The following is a 26,413-nucleotide window of genomic DNA, read 5'->3' on the forward strand; positions in this document are numbered from 1 at the left end:
TTGGTGAAGGGGGGATTATGGTGTGGGGTTGTTTTTCAGAGGTTGGGCTTGGCCTCCTAGTTCCAGTGACGGGAACTCTTAAGGCGTCAGCATACCAAGACATTTTGGACAATTTCATGCTCCCAACTTTGTGGGAAGAGTTTGGGGATGGCCCCTTCCTGTTCCAACATGACTGCACACCAGTGCACAAAGCAAGCTCCATAAAGACATGGAGGAGCCAGTTTGGGGTGGAGGAACTTGACTATCCTGCACAGAGTCCTGACCTCAACCCCATAGAACACCTTTGGGATGAATTAGAGCAGAGACTGCGAGCCAGGCCTCCTCCCCCGACATCAGTGCCTGACCTGACAAATGTGCTTCTGGAAGAATGGTCCAACCTTCCCATAGACACCCTCCTAAACCTTGTGGACGGCCTTCCCAGAAGAGTTGAAGCTGCTATAGCTGCAAAGGGCGGGGCCAACTCAATATTGAACCCTACGGACTAAGACTGGGGGGCCATTAAAGGTCATGTGCGTGGAAAGGGCGGGGCCAACTCAATATTGAACCCTACGGACTAAGACTGGGGGACCATTAAAGGTCATGTGTGTGTGTATGTATATTTGTAATTATATACAGTAAAAAAGTACAGTAAGATAAAAAATAAATATATGTTCTTCTTTATTATTATTATTGTTATTATTATACAGGATTTATATAGCGCCAACAGTTTGCTCAGCGCTGTACATTATAATGGGAGACAATACATGAGACAGTACAATAATAATACAATGCAAAACACGGGGGGACTGAGGGCCCTGCTCCTTGGAGCTTACAATCTAGGAGGGAGGGGATAGTGGTACAGGAGGAAATAGCTGTGGGGGATGGAGTGGTAGGAAGAGTGGAGGAGATCGGTAATTAGCAGGGGGTGGGGTAGGCTTCCCTGAAGAGGTAGGTTTTCAGGGTGCGCCTAAAGGTGAGGAGAGTAGGTGATAGTCTGATGGATTGGGGTAGGGAGTTCCAGAGAATGGGGGAAGCCCTGGAGAAGTCCTGGAGACGGGCATGGGAGGAGGAGACCAGGGAACAAGAGAGCAGGAGGTCTTGTGAGGAGCGGAGAGTACATTTTGGGTGGTATTTGGATACCAGATCAGTGATGTAGTTTGGGGCAGAGTTATATGTATTCTTACATGTGTTCAATCAGTTGACTGATGGGTATTGGTAAACATCAGGTCTGATTGGGATCCGCTGCTTTTATTCCTAATAATAGACTACATACAGTAACATGTTGTATGTAAAACAGTATACATTATAGAAAAGCTGAAATGTACTTTTTTCCCCAGATTGTAAGCTCCCAGGATCAGGCCCTCCTTTCCCTCTTGTATTGAACTATATTGTTGCTGTATTGTCTCCCGTTATATTGTAAAGTGCTGAGCAAACTGTTGGTGCCATATAAATCCTGTATAATAATAATATATAAATCCTGTATTATAATAATAATATATAAATCCTGAATAATAATAATAATAATATATAAATCCTGTATAATAATAATAATAATAATAATAATATATAAATCCTGTATAATAATAATAATATAAATCCTGTATAATAATAATAATAATATATAAATCCTGTATAATAATAATATATAAATCCTGTATAATAATAATAATATTTAAATCCTTTATAATAATGATATATAAATCCTGTATAATAATAATAATATATAAATCCTGTATAATAATAATATATAAATCCTGAATAATAATAATAATATTTAAATCCTTTATAATAATGATATATAAATCCTGTATAATAATAATAATAATAATAATAATAATATAAATCCTGTATAATAATATATAAATCCTGTATAATAATATATAAATCCTGTATAATAATAATAATATAAATCCTGTATAATAATAATATATAAATAATGTATAATAATAATATATAAATCCTGTATTTAAATCCTGTAAATAATAATAATATATAAATCCTGTATTTAAATCCTGTAAATAATAATAATATATAAATCCTGTATAATAAAATGACAAATGATTGCCAGGCAGATGAGTATGTGGGAATCCGGCACTGACTGATCAGCAGTAGTCAGGGGCAGGCAGGGGGGATGTGTGATGGAACACTGCCATCCGGAGGCCAATCCTGGTATGTGCTCTGCACTCTGCTGGAAGGGGTGAAGTCAGTGGGGTACGCAGGGCCAGAAGTGGTTTTAGTGCATACAGACAATCTATACACCGCAATATAATACCAGATATCAGTATGCAGTATTTCATGTTTACATGCATCAAAAAATCTTTTTTCCTTTGTCCTCATTAGAACAAATAAAGGAAAAAATACATGTACAACTGCTACATATTAAGGACACGATTTCCTGGCTGGAGGACATCCAGTATCATCTTCCCACCTCTTATTGGCTGCTACTCTCATTCATTGGATTTCAGATCTGTCAATCTTGGATGCTCAGCATGACATGTGGGCAGCACCTATGCAGACACAGCCTGCCTAAGAACTCCCACTTCTCCAGACTGACATCCTCCCAGGAGTCAGGCAGCCGTCTGCTTGCATCAGGACTGAGGGCCCTTGAGAGGAGTAAAGCTTTCTATGTACCCCCCCCCAGGGGTTGTCAGTCACATTGCAGTAACAGTGTGTGATAGGATGATATTTCTGTATGTGGAGTGACCTCTCTCCTTCCCCCCCGCAGCCTCCCTATTGAAGCTTTGGTACCGGGAGCTGGAGGAGCCGCTCATCCCGCATGAATTCTATGAACAATGCATCACTCACTACGAGAACCCCGAGGCGGCCATAGATGTCGTCCATTCACTTCCTAAACTGAACAAGATGGTGCTGTGCTACCTCATCCGCTTCCTACAGGTACGTGTTATATGTTATGTCTTCCCTGCTGCACTCGGTGCCTCGCACCTCATTCATTTCCTACAGGTACACGTTAGGCCTCATTCACAGGGACATACTACAGCGTACACCCATACCAAGGCCGTGTTTGCCTGCACAGGGATGGACAGGTGTTCCATTCATCCCTATGCAGGCAATCCCATGTACAGTGCCTTGAAAAATTATTCGTACCACTTGAAATTTTCCAAATATTGCCATGTTACAACCGAAAAAAAAAATACTCTTCCCATTTTCAGATGATGGATTGAACAGTGCTCTGTGAGATGTTCAAAGCTTGGAATATTTTTTTCTAACCTGGTCCTGCTTTAAAATTCTCCACAACTTTATCCCTGACCTAGCTGGTGTGTTCCTTGGCCTTCATGATGCTGTTTGCTCACTAATGTTCTCTAAGGCTAGGTTCACATCTGTGCGGGTGGTGCCACTGCAGATCTGCACAAAAGTCTGTGCAGCCGCACCACCTGCACAGAGGAATGCAGACCTACGGGCGGGTGCCAGTAATTCTAATGGCACGCCACCCGCACTGGAAATCGCAACTGTACTGGGAACCGAGGTTCCCATGCAGTCTGCGTTTTCAGAAGAAGTTCTTCCCTGCATGTCCCGGGGCACGGGATTTCATTCAAATAAATGGGCTCTCATGCCCGCACAAAACGTGGACTGCAGGAATGCGGATATGTGAACCAGGAGTGACAAACCTCTGAGGGCTTCACAGAACAGCTGTATTTGTACTGAGATTGAATTACACACAGGTGGACTCTGTTTACTAATTAGGTGACTTCTGAAGGCAATTGGTTCCACTAGATTTTAGTTAGGGGTATCAGAGTAAAGGGGGCTGAATACAAATGCACACCACACTTTTCAGATAGTTATTTGTAAAAACAAATGTTGAAACCCATTTCATATTTTCCTTCCACTTCACAATGATGTGCCACTTTGTGTCGGTCTATTACATCAAATCCCAATAAAATACATTTACGTTTTTGGTTGTAACATGACAAAATATGGAAAATGTCAAGGGGTGTGAAGACTTTTTCAAGGCACGGTATGTTATTATGGATGCAGTGCCGGAACAGACACAGCCGCTGTTCCCAGTCTGACATTCCATGCAAGCACATGGCTCCGAATGCACACTGAGGGAGATTTACTAAAATTGGAGCACACAGAATCTGTGCATCAGTTTTAGTAATTCCGCCCCCCATTGTCTGCATTTGGGGCTGTGCTCCTGCACCCACATGGATGTCAGATCAGGAGGAGCAGTCCTTCCTGCTGCTAAGTCCCAATTAGCATGAATGGGACTACCAGAACAGTCATCACACGGGTGTACGCTGCAGTACGTTCATGTGATCAAGGTCCTATATATTATGTCTTCCCTGCTACACTCAGTGCCCCGTGCCTCATCCCCTTTCTACAGGTACATGTTATATGTTATACCTTCCCCACTACACTCGTGCTTCACCTACTTTCTATAGGTATGTGTTATATGTTAAATCTTCCCTGCTATGCTTAGTGACTCCCTCGCTGTACCCTGTCTGAGATAATGCTAGGCCTTGGGCTTAGGGTTGACACCTCATTCCTTTTAGACCCTTTCACACGGGCATTCCATATGTCCGTTTTTCATCTGTCCATTTACGAATGAAAAAACGGACACCCATGTATTTCTATGGACTAGCGGATGTAAACGGATAATCATCTGTTTGCATCTGTTAATGTGTACACCCTTTTTTTTTGAACAGAAGAAAATCCTATTTTTCTTCCGTTAAAAAGAACGTAATGGAGGAGAAAGGATGGAAACAGACAACAAACGGATGTAAAAATGAATATACACTGATGAAAAACGGATGTAAACTGCTGAAAAAGTGATGTGAACTGATCCATTTTTACTTGCAAATACGTGACTGAACTGATGAAAAAAATGGATGTAAACGGACAAAAGAAGGATGAAACCGGATGAAAAACTAATGTACACTGATGAAAAACGGATGTAAACTGATGTGAATTGATCCATTTTTTCTTGCAAAAAATGTGACTGAACTGAGGAAAAAAACAGATGTAAACGGACAAAAGAAGGATGAAAAAGGATGTAAACGGACAAAAAACAGATGAAAATGGATGAAAAATGAATGTACACTGATGAAAAACGGATGTAAACTGATGTGAACTGATCCATTTTTTTCTTGCAAAAAATGTGACTGAACTGATGAAAAAAACAGATGTAAACGGACAAAAGAAGGATGAAAAAGGATGTAAACGGACAAAAAACAGATGAAAAATGAATGTACACTGATTAAAAACAGATGTGAACTGATCCATTTCACAATTCTGTGCCACTTTGTGTCGGTCTATCACATCAAATCCCAATAAAATACATTGACGTTTTTGGTTGTAACATGACAAAATGTGGAAAATTTCAAGGGGTGTGAAGACTTTCAAGGCACTGTATGTGCACACTGGGGGAGATTTACTAAAATTGGAGCACACAGAATCTGGTGCAGCTGTGCAAACTTCAGCTTGTTCTAGTTAGCTTTGACAATGAAAACCTGGAAGTGGATTGGTTACTATGCAGAGCTGTACCAGATTTTGTGTGCATCAGTTTTAGTAATTCCACCCCCAACTGTTTGCATTTGGGGCTGTTCTCCCACACCCACATGGATGTCAGATCAGGAGTACACTGATTAAAAACAGATGTGAACTGATCCATTTTTTTCTTGCAAAAAAACGTTACTGAGCTGATGAAAAAAACGTATGTAAATGAGCAAAAGGAGGATTAAAACGGATGTAAACGGACAAAAAAACAGATGAAAATGGATGAAAAACGAATGTACACTGATGAAAAACGGATGTAAACTGATGTCAACTGATCCATTTTTTTCTTGCAAAAAACGTGACTGAACTGATGAAAAAAACAGATGTAAACAGACAAAAGACGGATGAAAAAGGATGTAAACGAACAAAAAAATGGATGAAAAACAAATGTACACTGATGAAAAACGGATGTAAACTCATGAAAAACGGATGTCAACTGATCCATTCTTTCTTGTAAAAAACATGATTGAACTGATGAAAAAAACGGAACGCCCGTGTGAAAGGGGCCTTAAACCGAACACATATTAATGACACAGGTTCTGTGACTAATTAAGGTGCTTGTTACACTCACTTAGTGCCTTATCTGTGTTAAATTAGCCGCAGAACCCGTGTCATTAATGTGTTTGGTTTTAAAGGGATGAGTTGGCAACTGGGGATGCATCGATACCGTTTTTTTTATCGGCGAATACAAGTACCGATATTTATGGTCAAGTACTAGCCGATACCAATTACCGATACTTTGCAGTGCGACTTGCATTAATGAACGCAATTTGCACCGCAAAGAATAGCATGCGATTTGAACAGGAATGTGATTTCCCCACTGCTCCTCTATAGGGTGGCCACCTCTTCCCTGTAAACCCGAACACATATCAGTGCAGGATTCCGACTTGTCTGCCTGGCTAACGTAATTCAGATAAAGCACGAAGTGAGTTTAATGACCACCTTAATCAGCCACAGAACCCGTGTCATTAATATGTGTTGGGGTTTAAAAGGATGAGGTGGCCACCCGTCTCCTCTATGAGCCCAGGCTTTTCATAGCCCGAGTTTGCACAGAAGCGGTGCAGGAAACCTCCCTGCAGACATCCCATACTGGGTGTCAATAGTAGGAGAGAAAGTGGTGGGGATTTGAAATCCACTCCACTTTTCTTCTTCTCCTTGCAGTGATGACAGTTCGAGCATCTTATTGGTCAGCACCATCCATGTGATGGTGCTGACCAATGAAAAGTCCTTTAGCCCGAACTGTCATCACTGCAAGGAGAGGAAAGTAAGCGGAGGGGATTTCAAATAGTCTGAATAGAGGCAGTGTCTACAGAGGCTACAGTTGTCTATGTAGAGGCAGGCCAACCAGGAGAGAGTTGCAACAGTAGTGGTGTGAGGTAACAAGGGAGTGAATTAGAAGGTTGGTGGTGTCTTTGGTTAAGAAGGTGCAAATTGTGGAGGTGAAGGCAGCAAGATTTGGACTGTGACTGGATGTGGGATCGGTAGTCAGAATCCAGGATTACATCTAGCACCCTGGCATTAGTGATGGGACTTTACATACAGATATGTCAATTAGTAAACCAGTGGTGTGGGAGGAGACTGATAGGGTGAAGAGAGGTAGAGAGAGAGATTGGGTGTTCTTCACAAGAAATTGTATTGGAAGCCATAGGTGATCCAGTCAGGGGGTGCAGATAAAGAATAAAAGGGTTCAGAGGACCGAACCATGGAAGACCCCTATGTGAAGAGTAAGAGGAGAGAAGGAGATAGAGTTGTAGGTGACCCTGAAGGTGTGGCAATGGGTAGGAGGAGAACTAGATAAAGGCAGAGTCCATGGAAGTGGAATTTTTTGAGGAGGTGTGGTAGGTCAACTGTGTCAAAGGCAAAAAAAGCTCTACGTATGAGGATGGAGTAGTTAGCCATCGGTTTTAGCAGTTAGTAAGTTTGAGGAGGGCAATTTCTGTAATGTGTTGTGGGTGAAAGCCAGACTGTAAGGGTTCAAGAAAATTTTTATCAGTGTTATCAATGCCAACCTGCTTGTGAAAATCTGACTGGCCCTGGTTTCATCTGACTGGCCCTGGTTTCATCTGACTGGCCCTGGTTTCATCTGACTGGCCCTGGTTTCATCTGACTGGCCCTGGTTTCATCTGACTGGCCCTGGTTTCATCTGACTAGCCCTGGCTTCAGTATGGATACACAAACCCGGAACAAGCAAGCAAATTCACAAAATCAAAGTGAAGTCAGGTTCAATTTTCATACCTGTTCCAAGTCGGTGATATAGAAAGTATTGGAGCCGTCAGATTAGAATGTCATCCTAGTATTTTCAGAAGGCTAAAGTCAGCCAAAGCAGCCTTATTTATTGGGTTCCTTTAGATGACTGTTACATAAGAAAAGAAAATACTCTAAACAAAACAGCCTATTAAAGAAGACTCCTTGTGGGTTCTCTAGTGCAGCCTTTTCAACCAGGGTTCAAAATGGCTAAAAATTGGCCATAAATATGCAAATTAGCCTGCCTTTTAGTTACACAAAGCCACAGGTTTTCACTGTGCACCATTATGACCTTCTAGCTGTCGGCATCCTGATGTAATTGGTTGATAAGCAGGATGTTGGGCACCTACATAGCATCCTTGTTTGCCCCTCCCCTGCCCCCTCCGCCAGGGTCACATTAGCTGAGTCAGGGAGAGAAACTGAGGGAGAAAAGAAACATTGGAATACTAGTCAGTACCAGTGCTCAAACGTTTATTTGCTTTGAAAGAATACATCACCTCTAATGTTGGGTGTCCTACAGTATATGTGTGGATGTTGCTGCAATATGTAAAACAATTATTTTAGTTTTTTAGATTTTAGAATGGGGTGACTTGAGATTGTGCAGCATTTTAAAGGGTGCCTTGACTAAAAAAAAGGTTAAAGCCGAGCTCCACCCAAAAGCAGAAGTTTCGCTTTAAGCCTTTGTCCCCCCGCTCCCCATTAAGGATCGGCACCTTTGGGAGCGGATACCTGAATTTGACACGTACCTGCTCCCACTTCCGCTGTGCACGCCTAGGCGATCGGAAGCGGATGTTGTCCTCCCCCCTCCCTCCCCGTAGTTTTCTGGGACACATGACAGGTCCCAGAAGACTACGAGGCCATTCACAAAGCGCAGCGCTAATCGCGCATGCACAGTGGGCACCCGGCTGTGAGGCCGCAAACTGTCACAGCCAGGTGCCCACACTGACAATGGCGGTGCCAGGGAAAGAAGACGCCCGGTGAAACCAGCCATGGTGAGGACACCGCTGGACCGAGGGACAGGTAAGTGGCTGGATTTTAAAAGTCAGCAGCTACAGTTTTTGTAGCTGCTGACTTTTATTTTTGTTTTTCCAGGTGGAACTCCGCTTTAAGACACACTGCTCTAGTGGGTGAGGAGTCTTCATTTCAATCTCTTCAAGAGCTAAGGCCTCCAGCAAAATCTTCACATCTGATATACAACAAGTAAAATAAGTATTGAACACGTTACCATTTTTCTTGGTAAATATATTTCTAAAGGTGCTATTGACATGAAATTTTCACCCCATGTCGGTAACAGCCCATGCAATCCATATATACAAAGAAACCAAAACAAATAAGTTCAGAAATTAAGTCATATTTACTAAAATGGAATGACACAGGGAAAAAGTATTGAACACATTAATCAAGATTTATTTAATACTTCTTGCAAAATTCTTTGTTGGTAATGACAGCTCCAAGACGCCTCCTATATGGAGAAACTAGTGGCACACATTGCTTAGGTGTGATTCTGGCCCATTCTTCCACACACACAGTGTTCAAATCTTGAAGGTTCCATGGGCCTCCTCTATGAACTCTGATCTTTAGTTCTTTTCATACATTTTCTATTGGATTCAAGTCAGGTGATTGGCTGGGCCATTCTAGCAGCTTTATTCTCTTTCTTTGAAACCAGTTGAGAGTTTCCTTGGCTTTGTGTTTGGGATCATTGTCTTGCTGAAATATCCGCCCTCGTTTCATCGTCATCATCCTGGTAGATGGCAGCAGATTTTTATCAAAAATGTCTTGCTACATTTTTCCATTCATCTTTCCTTCAATGCCATGAAGTTTTCCAGTACCATATGCTGAAAAACAGCCCCACACCATGATGTTCCCACCGCCATGCTTCACTGTTGGGATGGTGTTTTTAGGATGATGTGCAGTGCCATGTGACCTCCAAACATGGTGTGTATTATGGCATCCAAAGTTCAATTTTGGTCTCATCTGACCAGACTATATCCTCTCAGTGTTTCACAGGCTTGTCTAAATGTTGTGCAGTAAACTTTAAACGAGCTTCAACATGCGTTTTCTTCAGCAATGGAGTCTTGTATTGGTGACGTGCATACAGGCCATGGGGGTGAGTGCATTACTTATTGTATTCTTTGAAACAATTGTACCTGCTACTTCCAGGTCCTTCTAAAGCTCTCCACTAGTGGTCCTTGGCTCTTGGACCACAATTTCATAATTGTGTTCAATCAATTTTTGTCAGAAATCTTGCGAGGAGCAGCTGGTCGTGGCCAGGTTATGGTGAAATGATGTTCTTTCCACTTCCGGATTATGTCCCCAACAGTGCTCACTGGAACATTCAGAAGTTTAGAAATCCTTCTGTAACCAATGCCATCAGTATGCTTTGCAACAATAAGGTTGCGAAGGTCTTGAAAGAGCTTTTTGCTTTTGCCCATCATGAGATGTTTCTTGTGTGACACCTTGGTAATGACACGCCTTTTTATAGGCCATCAGTTGAGACTGAACCAGCTGATATTAATTTGCACCGACAAGGAGAAGGATTGCTAATTACTGATAGATTTCAGCTGGTTTCTTGGCTTTCCATGTTTTTTTGCACCTCCCTTTCTTCATGTGTTCAATACTTTTTCCCTGTGTCATTCCATTTAATTACACATAACTTAATTTCTGAACTTATTTGTTTTGGTTTCTTTGTATGTATGGATTGCATGGATTGTTACCAACATCATGTCAATAGCACCTTTAGAAATATATTTACTCAGAAAAATATTGACGTGTTTAATACTGTACCTCTGGGTGGGGGATCTGATGTCAACATCTCCTAAGGTGTTTTGTGGTTCCATCTGCTGATACGTGAGAAGTGAGACCTAAGGATCATTGGAAGGAGCAATAGCACCCATTGGAGGCCAGGCATCATCTGGATGTGTGTCTGATGTGAATATTCTGCTGGAGGCCATAGCTGTTAAAGAGAGCAAACAACAGGCTTTCCAACAGCTGGAAAGGAGGCTCCTTCTTTTTAGATCTAGAATCGACACAAAGATAAATGAGGCCCCAACCAGATCAGATAGTCACCATTTCCCTGCCCTGGTGAGCTGAAACTATTGAAGGAGGAACTGTTCAGTTCTGCATGGAGCAAGTATGTCCAAGCAAACACATGCTTAGCTTATCCTCTGTACCTCAAAAGGTAAAATGTATGTGAGCGCACTAAAAGTAGCAGCTATGCATGGTAGGTAACCAAATAAAACCTGTAAATCAGAATACAACAACGCAGTACAGCTCTAAAAAGAATAAATCTAATAAATTGCCTTTATGATTAATAGAATAAAGTTCATGGATATATGATCATAAAATCGAAATGTTCCAAAAGTGACAATAGTGCTCTGAAGGTGCCTGCTTCAAAGATATTCCGGCGCTCGTGCAGATGGAAATAATAAAATTGCGCACTCACCAGATGCACAATTTTAATGCGCATATATATATATATATATATATATATATATATATATAGGTGTAGATGTCCTCTCAATGGGATCAGGGTAAAACAGATGATAGGTGATCCTCCCTCTGAAGGGTAGATGACACAACGGGCGATTCCAGGGCTTAATGTTGATCCAAGACAGCCAGAGGTCCCCTACAGGGTTTGGTGGATGCAGTATCCTGGGTAGACAGGAGATCCCCTCTCTGGGTGCTTGCGATGGACTTTAAATGGGCTTCTGCAAATGAATTCACTCCACCAGGGAGTTAAACAAGAGGGTGCCCATAGTGTAGTATGTAAAAGGAATTTATTGCGGGATAACAACTCTCAAAATGAATATAAAAAATGATGCATCAATCAGCAGTAGTATACAGCAAACAAGGACTGACCGTCCAGAATCCAAGATGGCCGTCGGAGGGAGGATGTTAGGGATCCGGGTATGACCAGAAATGTGTGGACTGACACAGGAAAGTAGCAGCCTTCAGGAACACAGGCGTAGTCAGGCTGGAGAGGTGGAATGGTCAGGCAGGCCGTAAGGTACTGTCAGGTGCCACCTGGCAGTGTCTCTAGCAGCCCACAGCACGGATTTCCTCAGGGCGCGGGGTCTAAGTCCCAGCCTGCTATTCACCAGGGCCCCTGATGGTGGGGATGGACTTGGTGCAGACTGGAACCAGGTCGTGACCCCTGAGTGCGTCCGGCTGTGGTAGAGAGTACTGGCAGGGGAGTGCAGGATTGGAGTCTGATGGGAAGAGGCAGGCAGACGTACTAAAGGTGATCCGTGCAGGATGGATGGATCGTCGGGTGAAGTAAGCGTAGTCAGACAGGCCGGGTCGGTATCGTGCGGGCAGCGTGGTACAGGAGGAGCAAGCAGAGAATGGTCGGGGTCACAAGCCAGGTTCAGCAGGTAGCGGGCAGCGCGGTACCGAGGATCAGGCAGAAGGATGGTCAGGCAAGCCAGGGGTTCAACAGGAGACGGTCAGCAGAGGTCAGGATCAAAGCAGGGTCAGCAACGAGGCAGGAACACAGGATACCAGGTACAGGGGCTCATGGGAAACATACACCAAGGCCCTGATCACAGGCCTGGTCCTACTTAAATACACCTCCTGCAATCAGCCCAGGTGTTGGCTGACTACAGGAGTGAGCTTCTGGGTGCTGAGAGCACCCGCTGGTCAGCCCTGGTACTGCAGCCCACACGGCAGGTGAGTCCCACCACCAGTGCTGAGTCCATTCCTGACAGAGAATCACCTATCATCTGTTCTACCCTGATCCCATTGAGAGGAAATCTATACCTATATATATCTATATATATATATATATATATATATATATATATATATATATATATATATATGTGCATTAAAATTGTGCATCTGGTGAGTGTGCAATGTTATTGTTTCCATCTGCACGAGCACCGGAATATCTTTGAAGCAGGCACCTTCAGAGCACTATTGTCACTTTTGGAACATTTAGATTTTACGATTATATATCCATGAACTTTATTCTATTTATCATAAAGGCAATTTATTAGATTTATTCTTTTTAGCGCTGCACTGCGTTGTTTTACTACAAAGAGCCTGACTGAGACCATGACCCTGGGAAACTATGGGAGATTACATGCTATATGGAGGGACCAGGAGAGGGATGTCAAATGTGGATAAAAAAATAGTGAGTTGGCCATGGCCACGACAGCTAATCAGAAGTTGACTCTTACTGATCTGGGTATTGGTTGTTAAGGCTTAGTCCAGGCTGACCACCATACTACTTCCTGGCTTTGTCATGTGAGTGACTATTTTTTTTAACTGTCCTCCACCCTTCCAGGTATTTGTACAGCCAGCCAACGTGGCCGTCACAAAGATGGACGTCAGTAACCTAGCCATGGTCATGGCACCCAACTGTCTGCGCTGCGAGTCGGACGACCCCCGTATCATCTTTGAGAACACCAGAAAGGAAATGTCCTTTATCCGGGTCTTAATCCAACACCTGGACACCAGCTTCATGGAGGCAATCCTATAGCAGATGAAAACAGGAAAATAGCATTGACTGTCACATCTCATTATAAGAGGAGAGGTCTTCACCCACCGCCCTGCCTTCTCATCCTTACACGCCCCCGCGGAGCCAATCCCACTCATCTCCTATGGCAATAAGGACCTGAAACACCTCCACCTTGGACCAAAGTGCAGCATAGGAACTGCAAGGCATGATGGGAGTGCTGGACACTGTGGCCCCAGGGTTTCTCGTATTTATGTACATTCCCGATAATGGTGACTATTTAACACTGTGGTGCATACTATGTGTCTGCTCTCCAGGGAGGCATATTCCGTAGTGCAGATCTTGTCCCTGTTGGTGTGAACTTATGAAATAAGCGGTCACATCCCTTTGGGTTGGTATATCATACGTCATGGCATGGATTGGCCCACACATGTCTCTAGTGGTGAGCAATGGCCCAATAAAATGTAGGCAAGCTGCAAATTGTGAGCATCTTCAGGCTGCCTCTGTTCATGCCAACACATGGGGCATGCCTGTTAGGGGTCCTCAAAAAAATGTTGCATGAAGGTTGGGAAGTGGTTGGATGTTGGATGATACGTCCATCTTGATTTTTGCAAATAATTGCAATATTGATTTATATCTCTGTGGATTTTGGTGCAAGGTATTACTGAAAATCTGTGGAATAACAATGAAATGCATGGCATTGACTGATCTTTGGGGGTAAAGCGATTGACAACGAGGACCTGTCATGTGCAACATCTGACCTGCAACGTTCTTTGCCCTTTGCATTTTATTTCTTTTCTACGGCTTCTCTGAATTTGTATTTATTTATTTATAACCAGCTCTGTACATGTAGGTAGGACATCCACGTGAAGGGAGGTCAGAGACAGGATCTGGTCTGCAGACAGGCACTGCGCTACTACTTTGTATAGTGTTCAAGGAACTGAGATAGACAACCCGGCCGTAGATCGATATTAGTTCTCATTATCTGGCATAGCTGAGGGCGGCTCCCAGCACATATGATGGAGAAGTCCTTCTAACCATCACTCATGTCTCCGTTGATGTCAGTGCTTTCCCTAACGTGTTTGGAACTGTTGCAGTTCTAGAGTAGAACCTTCAGTTATAAAAATGCTGCTAAATTTGTAATGTTTTACCTCCAAGTTTTAACAGTTAGACGAGGAAAACTATGATATTGCACTGTAGGCTAAAAAGTAGACGGAATGCCCAACAAGGCAAAATGTGAAGAAAACTAAAAACGTTACGCATCATTGTGGGGAAAGCTTTATCTTTTCCCTTCCTGGACAATGTCGAATTTTGGCTGGATGAGGGTGGAGTCAGTTATCTACAGCAAATAAAAGCATGTAACCAGAGAGTTCATGGGGCCCCCGGGCAATAGGGGATCATGGAGCCCCTGTGTCTTTGCCCAAACTCAAAAAAGCCTATGAAAAAGGTTCCAGGGGCATCTCATGGGGCCCCCTACTTACCTCGGGCAGTGCCCGAGTTTCCAAATGGTCAGTCCGCCCCTGGTTCTTATTATGGCAGTCCCCCAATGGATTGTCCCTATACTCCCTTCACCAGACTGTGGAAGTCATTACTCATACTATTGGGTACCAGTATGACTTATGGGAAATGGCTAGGAACAGCTGAAAGAAAATCAAAAGAATTTTATTATATTTTTTTTAAATAGCAAATCTAAATATACAAGCTAGCTCCAAGGGGATTTTTTTTTGCTGCAGTTTTTATGCAATCAGAGCATGCAATGGAGATCTAGCTACTCACATGTCATCTCATACATCAAGCTTGTTTTTCTACTTTGATTTCAGAGCAGTGATGCAGGGAATCATGGTTTGTTTGTTTTTTCCAGTCCCAAACCTCCATCACTTGGTTCCCATGCCCCCATCATTGGGTTCCCATAACCACATCATTTGGTTCCCATACCCCTATCATTTGGTCTCCATACCCCCATCATTTGCGTCCCATACCCCCATCATTTGGTTGACATAAACCTATCATTTTGTTCCACACCCCAATAACTGTGCTCCATACACCCATATTTGGGTTCCCATATCCCCATCATTTGGTTCCCATATCCTAATGATTTGGTTCTCATGCCCCGATTCCTTTGGTTCCCTTACCCTCATAATTTTGTTCACATATTCCCATTATTTGTTCCCCATGCTCCCTAAATTTTGGTTCTCATACCCCCATCAATTGGTTCTCCTTGCCCTCACCAGTTGATTCCCAAAGCCTTCTCAATGTTTTTTTTCCCTTGCCCCCATGATTTGGTTACTATGCCCTCATCATTTGATTCTCTCTCCCCATATCATTTAGTTACCACACTCCCATCATTTGGTTCCCATACCCCCTTCATGTGTTTCACATACCCTAATCATTTGTTCCCCATAATTTGATTTCCACTCCCCCATCAACTGGTTCTCTTACCCCTTTCATTTGATTCCTACACCCCCATCATTTGGTTCCCACACCCCTATCAACTACTTCCCATATCCCAATCATTTACTTCTCGTAACCCTATAGATTTGTCCCCACACCCCTATCATTTTGTTCTCATACCCCTAGAATTTGGTTCCCAACCCTCATCATTTTGTCTCCATAACCCATCATTTGGTTTCTATACCAAAACACTCAGTTCCCATACTATGATTTTTTGTTTCGATACCTCTTGGTTGGTTTCCAAACACCATCATTTGTTTCCCCTACCCCAATCATTTGATTCCTGTACCCTAACCATTTGGCTTCCAAGCCCCTATCTTTTGGTTCCTATACCTCCATCATTTTGATCTTCATACCTCCATCATTTGGCTCTTCGCTTGGTGCCATGCCCCCATTAAGAACCTTCATGCACTTTGTTAGTGAACAGTAATAACATAAAGATTACTTGGAAAAGCATTTCGCCTATCACATGTGAAAAAAGTGAGGTTTCTGGGGCTGTTCTGTACACAGTGTAACGTTGTTGCAATGATGAATACAAGGATAAAACGCTAAAAATTTTTGGCCTTTTTGGAAAATCCTAGCTGGTTGGATATTAAAATGAAAAAGTGATTTTTTTTTCATAGTATTACATTTTAAAAAGGCTTGTCTGACAGTAATATATCATTTGTTTAAGAAATTGGAGTGTCCCTTTAGTGTTTCAGAGACATCCGGTCATTTTTACCTTCCTAACGTTCTCTGTGAGTTAGGAAGAATTATAGAAGCACCTGAATATCTTTCTAAATGCCTTTCTGCTCTGTGAACCCTTTGGACACTGCATTGGGCAAGTGTTAGAGCCGGAATACAAGCCCGGTGAGTTCAGAGGTAGGTGTATTGTCATCACATAGCAGAGTGACTGATAGGTGACACTTGGCTGTCACTTCTTTGCTGCTGAAGGTTTGCCCCACAGTGCCAGTGGTTTGTTGAGGTTTTTTTGTATTTTCTGGAATTTTACAGCAATAGGAGTTCAAAGTGATATTTTCGAGGAGCAAAGTCTGAAATCTGCCAAGCTGAACTTTATACTATAGTGAAGTCACCTCGACAAGGTGTGATATTTAGAACAAAAGAATTGAAGCTTCTGATTTCTCTTCCTTTAGTCATTCCTTGAGGAATACAGATGTTGTGCTCTGTGTTCTCTACTCTGGTTTGGTTTATCGGCAGAAGGCTTAGGTGGTGTTTTCTTCTACTAGCAATGTTGCTTTCAAATTTGTTCCTGAAATATGGCTACAAAAACCAAACCCATTCCTCGCATACCACCATCATTTGATTTCAATGCCTACATCATTTGATTCTCATAACCCAATAAATGAGTTCCTATTCCCTTATTACTTTTTCCCTATACCCAAACATTTGGCTCTAATACCTCCAATAACCCTATCATTTAGTTTCCATGTCTGTATTATTTGGTTCCTATACCCCTGTTATTTGGTGTCCATACCTCCATTATTTTGTTTATTGTGCCCCATCATTTGGATCCCATGCTCCTATTTTTTTGGTTCCTATACCCCCCCACCATTTGGTTTCCATAACCCTATTATTTGGTTCCCATGCCTCATCATTTGGTTTCTATAACCCATTTATCTGAGTCCCATATTCCTATCATTTGGTTTATATACCCTCATCATTTGGTTTCCGTACCTCCATCAATTGGTTCCCGTACCCCCATCATTTGGTTCCTATGCCCCCATCATTTGGTTTCCAGTATACCTATCATTTGGTTTCTATACCCTCATCATTTGGTAACCATACCCCCATCACTTGGTTCCTATACCCCCATCATTCTGTTTCTATACCCCCATCATTTGGTTCCCATCTCTCATCATTTGGTTTCCAATATACCTATCATTTGGTTTCTATATCCTCATCATTTGTTTTCCGTACCTCCATCAATTGGTTCCCGTACCCCCACAATTTGGTTCCCCAAACCCTATCATTTGGTTTCTATACCCCTATCATTTGGTTTCTATACCCCTATCATTTGGTTCCTATACCCCCATCATTTGGTTTCCAATATACCTATCATTTGGTTTCTATACCCTCATCATTTGGTTACCATACCCCCTATCACTTGGTGCCTATACCCCCATCATTCGGTTCCTATACCCCCATCATTCGGTTTATATACCCCTACCAATTGATTCCAATGCCCCCATCATTTGGTTTCTATACCCCAATTATTTGAGTCCAATATACCTATGATTTCGTTTCAATACTCTCATCACTTGGTTCCCATACCCCCATCATTGGGTTCCCATAACCACATCATTTGGTTCCTATACCCCTATCATTTGGTTCCCATGCCTCATCATTTGGTTTCTATAACCCATTTATCTGAGTCCCATATTCCTATCATTTGGTTTATATACCCTCATCATTTGGTTCCCGTACCTCCATCAATTGGTTCCCGTACCCCCATCATTTGGTTCCTATGCCCCATCATTTGGTTTCCAGTATACCTATCATTTGGTTTCTATACCCTAATCATTTGGTAACCATACCCCCATCATTCTGTTTCTATACCCCCATCATTTGGTTCCCATGTCTCATCATTTGGTTTCCAATATACCTATCATTTGGTTTCTATATCCTCATCATTTGTTTTCCGTACCTCCATCAATTGGTTCCCGTACCCCCACAATTTGGTTCCCCAAACCCTATCATTTGGTTTCTATACCCCTATCATTTGGTTTCTATACCCCTATCATTTGGTTCCTATACCCCCATCATTTGGTTTCCAATATACCTATCATTTGGTTTCTATACCCTCATCATTTGGTTACCATACCCCCTATCACTTGGTGCCTATACCCCCATCATTCGGTTCCTATACCCCCATCATTCGGTTTATATACCCCTACCAATTGATTCCAATGCCCCCATCATTTGGTTTCTATACCCCAATTATTTGAGTCCAATATACCTATGATTTCGTTTCAATACTCTCATCACTTGGTTCCCATACCCCCATCATTGGGTTCCCATAACCACATCATTTGGTTCCTATACCCCTATCATTTGGTTCCCATGCCTCATCATTTGGTTTCTATAACCCATTTATCTGAGTCCCATATTCCTATCATTTGGTTCCCGTACCTCCATCAATTGGTTCCCGTACCCCCATCATTTGGTTCCTATGCCCCATCATTTGGTTTCCAGTATACCTATCATTTGGTTTCTATACCCTAATCATTTGGTAACCATACCCCCATCATTCTGTTTCTATACCCCCATCATTTGGTTCCCATGTCTCATCATTTGGTTTCCAATATACCTATCATTTGGTTTCTATATCCTCATCATTTGTTTTCCGTACCTCCATCAATTGGTTCCCGTACCCCCACAATTTGGTTCCCCAAACCCTATCATTTGGTTTCTATACCCCTATCATTTGGTTTCTATACCCCTATCATTTGGTTCCTATGCCCCCATCATTTGGTTTCCAATATACCTATCATTTGGTTTCTATACCCTCATCATTTGGTTACCATACCCCCTATCACTTGGTACCTATACCCCCATCATTCGGTTTCTATACCCCTATCATTTGGTTCCCATGCCTCATCATTTGGTTTCTATATCCCATTTATTTGAGTGCCATATCCCTATCATTTGGTTTCTATATCCTCATCATTTGTTTTCCGTACCTTCATCAATTGGTTCCCGTACCCCCACAATTTGGTTCCCAAAACCCTATCATTTGGTTTCTATACCCCTATCATTTGGTTTCTATACCTCTATGATTTGGTTCTTATGCCCCTATCATTTGGTTTCCAATATACATATCATTTGATTTCTATACCCTCATCATTTGGTTACCATACCCCCATCACTTGGTTCCTATACCCCATCATTCGGTTTCTATACCCCTATCATTTGGTTCCCATGCCTCATCATTTGGTTTCTATACCCCATTTATTTGAGTCCCATATCCCTATCATTTTGTTTCTATACCCTCATTTGGTTTCCGTACCTCCATCAATTGGTTCCCGTACCCCCACAATTTGGTTCCCAAAACCCTATCATTTGGTTTCTATACATCCATCATTTGGTTTCTATACATCCATCATTTGGTTTCTATACATCCATCATTTGGTTTCTATACGCCTATCATTTGGTTTCCATACCCCCATCATTTGGTTCTTGTACCCTCATAGTTTGGTTCCCATGTCCCCATCATATGGTTTCTATATCCCCATCATTCACTTTCCATACCCCATCATTTGACTCCTATGCCTCCATCAATTGGCCCCATACCCCAATTGTTTGGTTGCCACACCCCAGAGAGTATAGATACTTCCTGTAGAGAACTTCCATGCACTTTGTTAGTGGACCATGAGGTTTCAGTAGCGGATGGATGGTAGTAAATTTGAAGTATGAGGCTTTTATATGTCAGGGAGACAGTCTATCTCTCTACATTTCGGTGTTGCAGTTTCTATATCTTTACCAAAAGAATCTGTTTACTAATCAAGGCAGATTCACAAAGTCCCCTCAATGTTTTTCTATTTCTACACTTTAGAATTATTGACCATTTAGAGGTTTTTAGTATACCGCAAAAACATTTTCCAGCGGGACGGACAATCTTGTCACACCGCAGGCTTTGGGGCCCCATGGCCAGTCGCTGGTATTAATCCAAGAGATGTAATAATGTATTATGTATGTATATAGAGATACAGAGACTGACCAGTCTCATATTGATACATATTTATTTATTTTCTGGATAATTCTAATCCATTATGTACATTTCAGGTAGGGGACACTGTGCTTGCTGGAAGGGATTGTATATTTTAGCTGTGTAATTAATATGTCACATGGGACCCCCATAGATGTGAGTCTCCCTGTTGGCTGTGAGATGGCGGCACGATGTCGCACTGCCACGGCATAGGCAGGCGCCATGACTTATTGTATTACGGATAATTGCATGTTGTGTTTATACCTGGTTTATGTCTGTAGATATGTTATTTATAAATGACAGACGGCAGACCTGGGGGGTCATAAATCACTAAGAACGGACCAGATCCTTTGGGCATAGTGGGGACATTGGGAAGAATCAGAAATGACATCAGTGGGGAGAGATTAGAGGAAGAGCGCAATGCACTGTCACTGTACCCCTTGTGGGGGCTAAGTTGACTTTTTACTCTTTCTCCCTGTAGTGGCATGTAGATGAAGATGTCATGAAAATATTGAATTTATTGGAAAATAATTCCTCGGCTCTCAACCCTGCTAGCCAGGATCTATTACACTTTAAGGCTGCTATAGGAACAAGAGGGTGACTGGACATGTACGCACAATCGGCTGGCATTAGGCCAAGATACAGCCATTAGTGATTAGGCCATAAAGACAGGTAGGGGGAGGAGAGTGAAGGTAAAACAAGTTTTGGGGTAAAACAAGAGTCATCAGACAAGGTTCCAGCCAGACTGGGAGACTTCTGAGGTCCGTATATGTAGGGTCAGAGAAGGCCAAATCTAATCATAATGGAGAGAATTGAAGGACGATGGAAACATTTTCTCAAACAACTGAAATTCTAACCGTGAGAATGTTTTCATTTGGGGAAAACCGTACTCCTTGTAATGCTCGTGTGTATCCTGGAATTGAACATAGAATGCCAAACATTGGCATGGCAATCAAAATTTGTCAAGGTTTTCATTTGTAATTTGGCAAGTCCATGAGGATGCAATCGAACGCTCTGACCAACAATTTTCTAAATTTCCGTACAAACATATGAACTAAATTATTGTTATTATACAGTATTTATAAAGCGCCAATAGTTTGCTCAGCGCTGTACATTACGATGGGAGACAATACATGAGACAGTACCATAACAATACAATGCGATACACGAGGGGTTCGAGGGCCCTGCTCCTTGGAGCTTACAATCTAGGATTCTACGGGTGCATGACCTGTTTTAAGATATATTTACATTTTGCCCATAGGAAAACACAATGGGGTTGATTTACTAAAATTGGAGAGTGCAAAATCTGGTGCAGCTGTACATGGTAGCCAATCAGCTTCTAGCGTTAGCTTGTTTAATGAAGCTTTGACAATAAAACCTGAAAGCTGATTGGTTTCTATGCAGAGCTGCACCTGATATTGCACACTTCAGTAAATCAACCCCAATGCGCTTCAATGCCACGTAAATAGGATTTTTATCCTTTCTCTGTAATAACTGAATAGCAACAACATTTAAGGGGACTGTTTATAAACTTTTAATACATAATATTAGGAACTGCACCTATTGGTTAAGCTGCTCTAAATCATTTCTCTCTTTTTTATTCCCTGCTTTGCCAATAATGGATATAATCCAGCAAATTGTCTTCTGTGGTAGTTTGCCAAATTAAAAAAATTTCCTTTTGCTTTTCCCCCCTCAAAATTTTTTTACTTCTTTCCTAGACTCATAGTACTCCTTTTTGTTCTTTCTTTTTTTTTTATTTTAGTCAAGAGAAGGCAGACAAGGAATCTTCATTAAATAAGCGCATTTGGTCTATTTAATTTAAACTTTTAAAAAGTTTAGAAATTTAAAAACTAATGTTTACATATTTTTATTGAAATAAAACCAATTACTGTAAGGCAATCCTGTCTCTGCTATTGGGGGATGTGTACATTAGCGACCCTAGAGAGCCCCCGTAGAAAGGACCCCTTTTCCTGAAAAATGGTAAATATAAAATATTAATTTGTAATAGTTCAAACGATTGTTTAACTTATTGACATAGAACATAACTAAGAACATACACTATATGGCCTAAAGCCTGCAGATGCCTGAACGCACCTATATGAGTTTATTGGACATCTCATTCTAAAACCATGGCTCTTTACCGGTATTCGGAGTTGAGCTCCTTTTGCGGCTTCACTCTTCTCCTCCACAAGTTTTTTGGAGTGTCTGAAGGAATTTCTGCCTATTTGGGAGGACAGAAATGTTGGAGGAGAAGATCTGGTTCGCATTGGGTGTTGCAATTCATCCCACAACTGGCCTGTATGGTTGAGGTCAGGGCACTCAAGTTCCTCCACATCAAACTAGTCCAACTACATTATGGAACTGGCTTTCTCCACAGGGGCACAGTTATGTTGAAACAGAAAAGTATTCCCAAACTGTTAACGCATGGCTGAGCTTTTGGATAGCCTATTGCAAAACCATGGTCATTAATATGGAGTTGCCCAACATTGCAAAACCATGGCCATTAGTATGGCATTGCCCCCTTCCCTTTCCAAAACCATGGTCATTAATATGGAGTTGCCAAACATTCCAAAACCATGGCCATTAGTATGGCATTGCTCCCTTCCCATACCAAAACTATGGTTATTAATATGTAGTTGCCCCACATTCCAAAACCATGGCCATTAGTATGGCATTGCTCCCTTCCCATTCCAAAACCATGGTTATTAATATGGAGTTGCCCAACATTCCAAAACCATGGCCATTAGTATGGCATTGCCCCCTTCCCATTCCAAAACCGTGGTTATTAATATGGAGTTGCCCCATTTTCCAAAACCATGGCCATTAGTATGGCATTACCCCCTTCCCATTCCAAAACCATGGTTATTAATATGGAGTTGCCCAACATTCCAAAACCAATGCCATTAGTATGGCATTGCCCCCTTCCCTTTCCAAAACCATGGTCATTAATATGGAGTTGCCCCACATTCCAGAACCATGGCCATTAGTATGGCATTGCTCCCTTCCCATTCAAAAACCATGGTTATTAATATGGAGTTGCCCAACATTCCAAAACCATGGCCATTAGTGTGGCATTGCCCCCTTCCCATTCCAAAACCGTGGTTATTAATATGGAGTTGCCCCATTTTCCAAAACCATGGCCATTAGTATGGCATTACCCCCTTCCCATTCCAAAACCATGGTCATTAATATGGAGTTGCCAAACATTCCAAAACCATGGCCATTAGTATGGCATTGCTCCCTTCCCATACCAAAACCATGGTTATTAATATGTAGTTGCCCCACATTCCAAAACCATGGCCATTAGTATGGCATTGCTCCCTTCCCATTCCAAAACCGTGGTTTTTAATATGAGGTGCCCCACATTCCAAAACCATGGCCATTAGTATGGCATTGCCCCCTTCCCATACCAAAACCATGGTTATTAATATGGCGTTGCCCCTCCTTTGTGCTTATAACATCCTTCACTCTTCTGGAAAGTCTTTCCAAAAGATTTTGGAGTGTTTGTGGGAATTCCTACCTATTTATGATTTCATGTGCTTGATTGGAAGACCGGGCTCACAATGGATGTTCAAATTCACACCAGAGGTGTTCAATAGGGTTGAGGTCAGAGATCTGTGCAGGACACTCAAGTTCCTCCAAACCAAACTGGCCAAGCCATGTCTTTATGAAGCTGCCTTCATAAACAGGAACACAGTCATGCTGGAACAGGAAGGGTCTTCACCAAATTGTTACCAGAAGGTTGCAAGTGTACAATTGTCAAAAATGTCTTTGTATGATCTTGCATTTACAGTACCGGTAAACACCATGAACACCATCATTGGAGGAAGGGGTCCACTTACTTTTGGCCATAAAGTGCATAGACATTTCCTTTAAGGAGGCTTATTATCTTTTTCCCTTTTTTGATATTTTTCACTTTTGACCTTGACCTATATCCCCATTCCGTATTCCTCTGATTTATAATGGACTGAAATGGTAGAGTGCAGTGAACCAAAATGCAGTTATTTTGTAGATCTTTATAAATAGACCCCTTAAATGTGGAAGATATTAGCTCACCTAACTTTTGTAAGTAAGTGATGTGAACAAGGCCATGAAAATTGCACCGTGATTGTCACCCATGTGCCGCAGATATCTAATACAACCTTTCTCACCAAGGTTTCATGAAACTCTAGGGTCCCTCCAGGGGTTGCTATGGGATCCTTGAGCAATGAGCAACTTCTTCCTCTGAGATGAGTAACTACTAACCCCAATGATCTTTTTAACTATCTGTAATTAGGGGATTCTTCCCAATGACCACCAAGGCAAGAAGCGTTCTTCCCAGTGACCAGCACACTAGTCCTGTACGCTATAGATGTGGTACTTTTTAGCTGGAGTTCCCTGAGCTCAATAAGTCATCGAAAGGTTCCTTTACGTTAATGAACATCTATTGGAGATAATGCATTGCAACTAGTAGGCCTTTCCAAAACAGCCCTCTGAGGGACCTCATTTTTGACTCTCGAAATCACCTTCCGCTTGTTTCCCAAGCTATCATGATGCCTACATCTCCTTTCCAACAACCAACCATCTGGCCGCTTCTGGATCTCTCCACGTCATCCCAACACAGAGCGCTCACCGCCCACCGTCTTGTGCTGTCGGAAATCTCAAACCATCCGCCATGTTTTTTATGCTTCATCTTAGGTGATCTATGAAATAAACTATAATAAATATGTTAATTGTAAAAGAAACGATACAAGAAACCATCACATTCAACAGGCATTGCTGTAAAGGTTGGGGAAGGACAAAGGTCATTAGCCGGCCCAGCAATGTAAGTTGCCCATACATCCATACAGTGTACAGATAACAGGATGACATGAAATCATGCATGGATGGAAACTGCTATATTAATATTTATAACTGTTTTTTAATACCCTTTATTGACGCTCCAACGCGCTGCCATAAAACTGCATCTGTATAACCAAACTGGAATCGGGGTACGTGTGTATATTTACACCTGGTACTTGTACACACGCACATACACACGCACGCACGCACACCGACCTGCCGCCCCCCTTCCCCCGCTCCATCTTCAGCTTTCTGGCTCTAGAACCACAAAGGAACTTGGAAATTCGTGTACACAGACTTTTTCTTTTTTCTTTTTTTAAGCAAGAAACAAGGCGAACGTTGTACATGAATAGAGCTTTGCTTTGTAGCCCTTCTATACGTGTTGTTTTTATTTCCACTGTTTTTACAGATCTATTTAATTTTATTTTTACAATTGTTTTATTTATTAAAAAATGAAGAATAACTGTAAAAAAAAAAAAAAAAAAAAATTTAAAAAGTTTTGAACTTTGTGTCCGAACGAGACCAGTCCGAGTCCTCCTGTTGTTTCACTTCTTGGTAACGCGATGGTTCTAACAGAGTAGATGCAGATGTCACAGTATGTCCACAACAATAAAAACGGATTTCAGCATCTAACAAAATGGACTTGTTTTTGTGTCACTCCTTGTCTACCTTGCTATATCTGGTGTCCCCGGACCCTGCATTCACTATATCTGGTCTCCCCGGACCCTGCATTCACTATATCTGGTCTCCCCGGACCCTGCATTCACTATATCTGGTCTCCCCGGACCTTGCATTCACTATATCTGCTCTCCCCGGACCCTGCATTCACTATATCTGGTCTCCCGGACCATGCATTCACTATATCTGCTCTCCCCGGACCCTGCATTCACTATATCTGGTCTCCCCGGACCCTGCATTCCCTATATCCGCTCTCCCCGGACCCTGCATTCACTATATCCGATCTCCCCAGGACCCTGCATTCACTATATCCGGTCTCCCCAGGACCCTGCATTCACTATATCTGCTCTCCCCGGACCCTGCATTCACTATATCTGGTCTCCCCAGGACCCTGCATTCACTATATCTGCTCTCCCCGGACCCTGCATTCACTATATCCGCTCTCCTCGGACCCTGCATTTACTATATCCGGTCTCCCCGGACCCTGCATTCACTATATCCGCTCTCCCTGGACCCTGCATTCACTATATCCGCTCTCCCCGGACCCTGCATTCACTATATCC

General features: G+C 42.2%; 1 protein-coding gene across 2 annotated transcripts in view; it reads left to right on the forward strand.

Annotated features, from left to right (window-relative positions):
* The window catches only part of ARHGAP39 (Rho GTPase activating protein 39), a 368,562-nt gene extending 342,752 nt beyond the window's left edge, over positions 1 to 25,810 (forward strand). For both annotated transcript variants that reach the window (XM_089692101.1, XM_089692102.1), the window contains 2 exons: positions 2,705 to 2,874; positions 13,025 to 25,810. In XM_089692101.1, the coding sequence (XP_089548227.1) occupies positions 2,705 to 2,874; positions 13,025 to 13,219 (365 nt within the window). In that variant the 3' untranslated portion in view covers positions 13,220 to 25,810. The remainder of the gene's footprint in view (positions 1 to 2,704; positions 2,875 to 13,024) is intronic.
* Positions 25,811 to 26,413: the final 603 nt, after the last annotated feature.

The sequence above is a fragment of the Staurois parvus genome, unplaced genomic scaffold, assembly GCF_062004578.1.
Source record: "Staurois parvus isolate SC_StPar_1 unplaced genomic scaffold, SC_StPar_1.0 ptg000575l, whole genome shotgun sequence".
Classification (NCBI taxonomy): domain Eukaryota; kingdom Metazoa; phylum Chordata; class Amphibia; order Anura; family Ranidae; genus Staurois; species Staurois parvus.